At 61.1% G+C, this 3,777-nt stretch overlaps 1 protein-coding gene across 1 annotated transcript in view; it reads right to left on the bottom strand.

The window, feature by feature from the left end:
* The window catches only part of NR1I2 (nuclear receptor subfamily 1 group I member 2), an 18,080-nt gene that overhangs the window by 13,505 nt on the left and 798 nt on the right, over window positions 1–3,777 (bottom strand). The window contains exon 2 of the mRNA XM_006755361.2: window positions 1,765–1,898. Within this exon, the coding sequence (XP_006755424.1) occupies window positions 1,765–1,898 (134 nt within the window). The remainder of the gene's footprint in view (window positions 1–1,764; window positions 1,899–3,777) is intronic.

Below are 3,777 nucleotides of genomic sequence, written 5' to 3' on the forward strand. Positions count from 1 at the left end.
CCTGTATAATAAAGAGGGGATATGCAAATTGACAGTCACTCTGCCACAAAGATGGAAGCACCCACAGCGGAGGCTGAGTTCCCATAACGAGCCTTAAGCAATCAGCAGGGACCTGAGGCTGTGACCCCCCGCCCCCCATGGAGCTTGACAGGGAACCTCAGGCTGCACCCCCCACCCTGGCACCAGGCTGGGGACCTCAGGCCATGGCCCCTGCCTGGTGGGATTTGACAGAGGACCTCAAGGTGCGTGCCCCCCACCCCCACCCCACCCCATTGCTGGGCCAGGGTGCTTCCCTTCCTCAGGCTGCTTCCCTTGCCCCAGGCCGGGGGACCTGAGGCTGTGCCCCTGCCCAGCGGTGCTTGACAGGGGATCTCAGGCCGCATCCCCCACCTGGTGGGGTATGACAAGGGTGGGACCAGCCAGGTCTGGATCTAGCCCAATGGCCTGGGGCGGGGGGTGGGGGGGCGCGATGGAGGGGCCGGCCAGGTTGGTCTCGTGTGATTTTTGAGGTGCACGTGGGTGAGCGGGGACTTGACTCTGGGTCCCCTGATGTGCCCCAGACTCTGACAGGAGGAAGATTTTCATATACATTTTACTAATTTTCTTTCATCTCTGACACTTCTATTATAGAGAAAGGGCAAATAGCAGTATTAAAATACTTCCTCTAATTAATCCCCTTTTAATGTGTACAAATTTCATGCACCGGGCCACTGTAAATAAATAAATGATAATACAAGAATAAACTGTTTCCTATACTCACAACTATAATCCTACTTTTGCCCGCCCCTGTATATTCACACCCACACTCCCTGGAATGTAATAAGTGTTCAGTAAATGGCACCTGGTAGCATGTATTCCTGCCCACTGCATTCAATACCAACAAGACTCCTCAGAGTCGCCCAGGCTCTCTGGGTCTCCAAGCCCTTGGAAAGCTGGGGCCACTGCTTAGCAAGAAATGTCAACCCAACCACGTCCCAAGGAGCTCGGGGCTCTCAGGCCTCCCATGGGTTTCTGGAGCCCACTTGCCTGTGCACAGTGACTCTGGGGGGCGCTTGGGGGACAGCAGGGACAGTGGGTGGAGGCCTCTCCCAGCTGATCCGTGGGAAAGCTCTGCCCACAGGCCCAGGGAACATGTCCCTGAAGGGGCTGCCCATCTGTGATCACTGGAAACGTGCACTGGAGGCGTCCAGCCCCTTCCCCAAAAGCTGTAACCCAGAGTGGCCTGGGCACCAGCACACCAAAGCCCGCAGGCAGAAGGAAAGCATCCAGTCCCTTGTCTGCAAACGTTCCTCTGCAGGATGCCCATGGGGGCAGCAAGGGTGCTAGGCACCGGAAGCTGGGGTCACATCACACTGGCATCTCTGGCTTCCCTCTCCCAAGTTCACGCCCCCCACTTTGCCTAAAACACCACAAGGGCAATTATAAAGGGGACAAAGAGTCACAAGGGCGCCTGAGGGGAGGGAAGGGCATGACTCTGGTCTGAGATGCCCACCCACCCAGAGCAGAGGGCAGAGGTGCCCTCCGCCTGTCCTTCCCCCCAGAGGGACTGTGGTGCCAGCAGATGGGCTACAAGCTCCGCTCCGTGTGCCTGCCCACGGCTCACAGGCCATGAGTGCCCAGGGCCCTGTGTGCGGGCACACATCTGCACGGTGCCCGTGTGCACGCCTGCGCATACACATCCCCGAGGCCCACTCCTGCTGCGCCCCGGCTCACGGTGCCCGTGCACCTGGCCCCAACCCCGCCCGGGCACACCCTGCCACTCACTCTCCTTCCTCATGCCGCTCTCCAGGCACTTGCGCAGGCGGCAGGCCTGGCATTGCCGTCGGGTCTTCTGGGTGATCTCACAGGTGCCCTTCCGGAAGGGGCACCGCAGCCGGGCGTTGCGTTTCATGGCCCTCCTGTGCGAACAAGGAGCAATAGGTGGGCGGCGGGGAACAGGCCACACCTCCCTTCTCCCTGCCCCTTCTGTCCCCAAGGGACACGAGCCACACCTCTGTGGGCTGCCTTTGCCCTGAGACAGGTCAGGCTCACGGGAAAGCTGGAGGGGGCTCCTCAATCTTCCCTCGAGGCCCGCGGTGCTGGAGGAGGGCAGCAGGTGGCAGCTTTCCTGCGAAGTTCGGCTGCGCTGGTGCTTCTGGGGGCCCCGCCCCGCCCCTGCCAGTCTGGGTGCCTCAGCTCCAGGTCCAGCCATGTCTCCACCCCACGCCCATTCCCTTCCCTTCACACTCTCTGGCCATGTCACTGGGAACCCAGAGGAGGGCCTTGGCGATGTTTCTGTGGCGGTGGCCTCTTCCCAGATTTCTCCCTCTTGGAAGAGGGAGCCTGAGGAGACCAGCCCCAGAGGGTGAGACATATAGGAAGCCCTCTCTCTCCTTAGCCCCCACTGCAGATTGGGGGGTGGGGGGCCAGGCAATGGCTTCCCCTTTGGAAAGGTCGCTCCTCCTGATTGGCCTGGTGGAGCGAAGAGGCTCACTGCCCTGTGAGAGTGAGTGTGCCAGGTAGGGGGACGATGGGGTCACAGTTTCTTAGAGACCCCAGCACAGCCACCCTGTCCCCACAGCCCAGCCATCCGGACTGCCCACCAAAGACCAGCCTGTGGGGCCTAACTTTACCCCCCACCCCCGCCCTTCACAGCTGAAGATAAAGAAACCAATTCCTCCCTGGCCGGCCGCAGGTTCTGGTCCAGCAGAGTGGGAATGAGGGACAGCTGGCGGGAACATGGGCACAGACAGGAGTGGCTGCCAACGGGCCCTGGGGCTGAGCCCGAGGCTGTCACACTCAGGCAACGGGCAGGTCAGGCCAGGGACCAGCCCAGGGAGCAGGTGCGTCACAGGCACCACCCCCTTTTGCCTCCCCTGCTGGTCTGGGTAAAGACCCCTGATCCTGCTCCAGAGCACCCAGAGGGTAGAGGGGAAGGCGCTCAGGTGTAGTAACGACACGCCGTGGGTCAGATACTGGGCCAGATGTTTTGCAGAGCTTCGCGCCTTTAGATCTCACAACTCTGCAAAACACATCGAGTCACCTGCCTGGCACGGGTGCAGAAACCAAGTCAAAGTAAATCGCGGGTGCGAGGGGGATCTGGCTGCGACATCTGTCACCCCATCGAGCACCAGGGTTGACTGGGCTGATCTGGCTGTCTGGGCGGGTGTCCCCTCCTCCCTCACCGCTCCACAGGCGTCCCTCCCGAAACCGCAAGCTGGGTGCTTCATCAAAGACAGATGAAGGATTCCTCTGCTCCCTCTGAGTGGAGCGTTCTGCACGTGTAACTGAACGCAGCCCGACCCCGTTGCTGGTCTGCCCGCTCTTACAATCCACACCACCGTGCGCTCGTTTCCCACGGGAAATGGGCATCTTAGAACCTGCCCTGGGCTCACCTAACCCCGGGGCCCGAGAGTGGCCCAAGCTTGACCACAGCAGCCCAAAGCCGGGCTTTCCTCACTCCGGGCGTGTGTGTGTGTGGACACTGAACTGCTCCCGTGGCTCCCTGGGCTGACCACGGCCTGGATGTCCTGTGGGCTCTGGTCCCCCACCCAGGACATGCTGACCAGCAGCCCATTTGGGGGGACCGTAGGGGGCGCCCTTGCTCTAAGGTTTGTTTCCATTCACCTGTCCAGCCTCCAGGAAGTCAAGCTTCTGTCCTAAGAATGCCTGAGGCCCCCAAGGGTGGTCCCCCAGGTAGGAGCTACTCTCAGCATGCCCTGCCCTCCACAGGGGCCAGTGGGGAGCTCCCTCACAATCCTGCCTCTGCCCTCTCCCTCCTCCTACCCCCCCCCCCCC

Source organism: Myotis davidii, unplaced genomic scaffold (assembly GCF_000327345.1).
Source record: "Myotis davidii unplaced genomic scaffold, ASM32734v1 scaffold292, whole genome shotgun sequence".
Classification (NCBI taxonomy): domain Eukaryota; kingdom Metazoa; phylum Chordata; class Mammalia; order Chiroptera; family Vespertilionidae; genus Myotis; species Myotis davidii.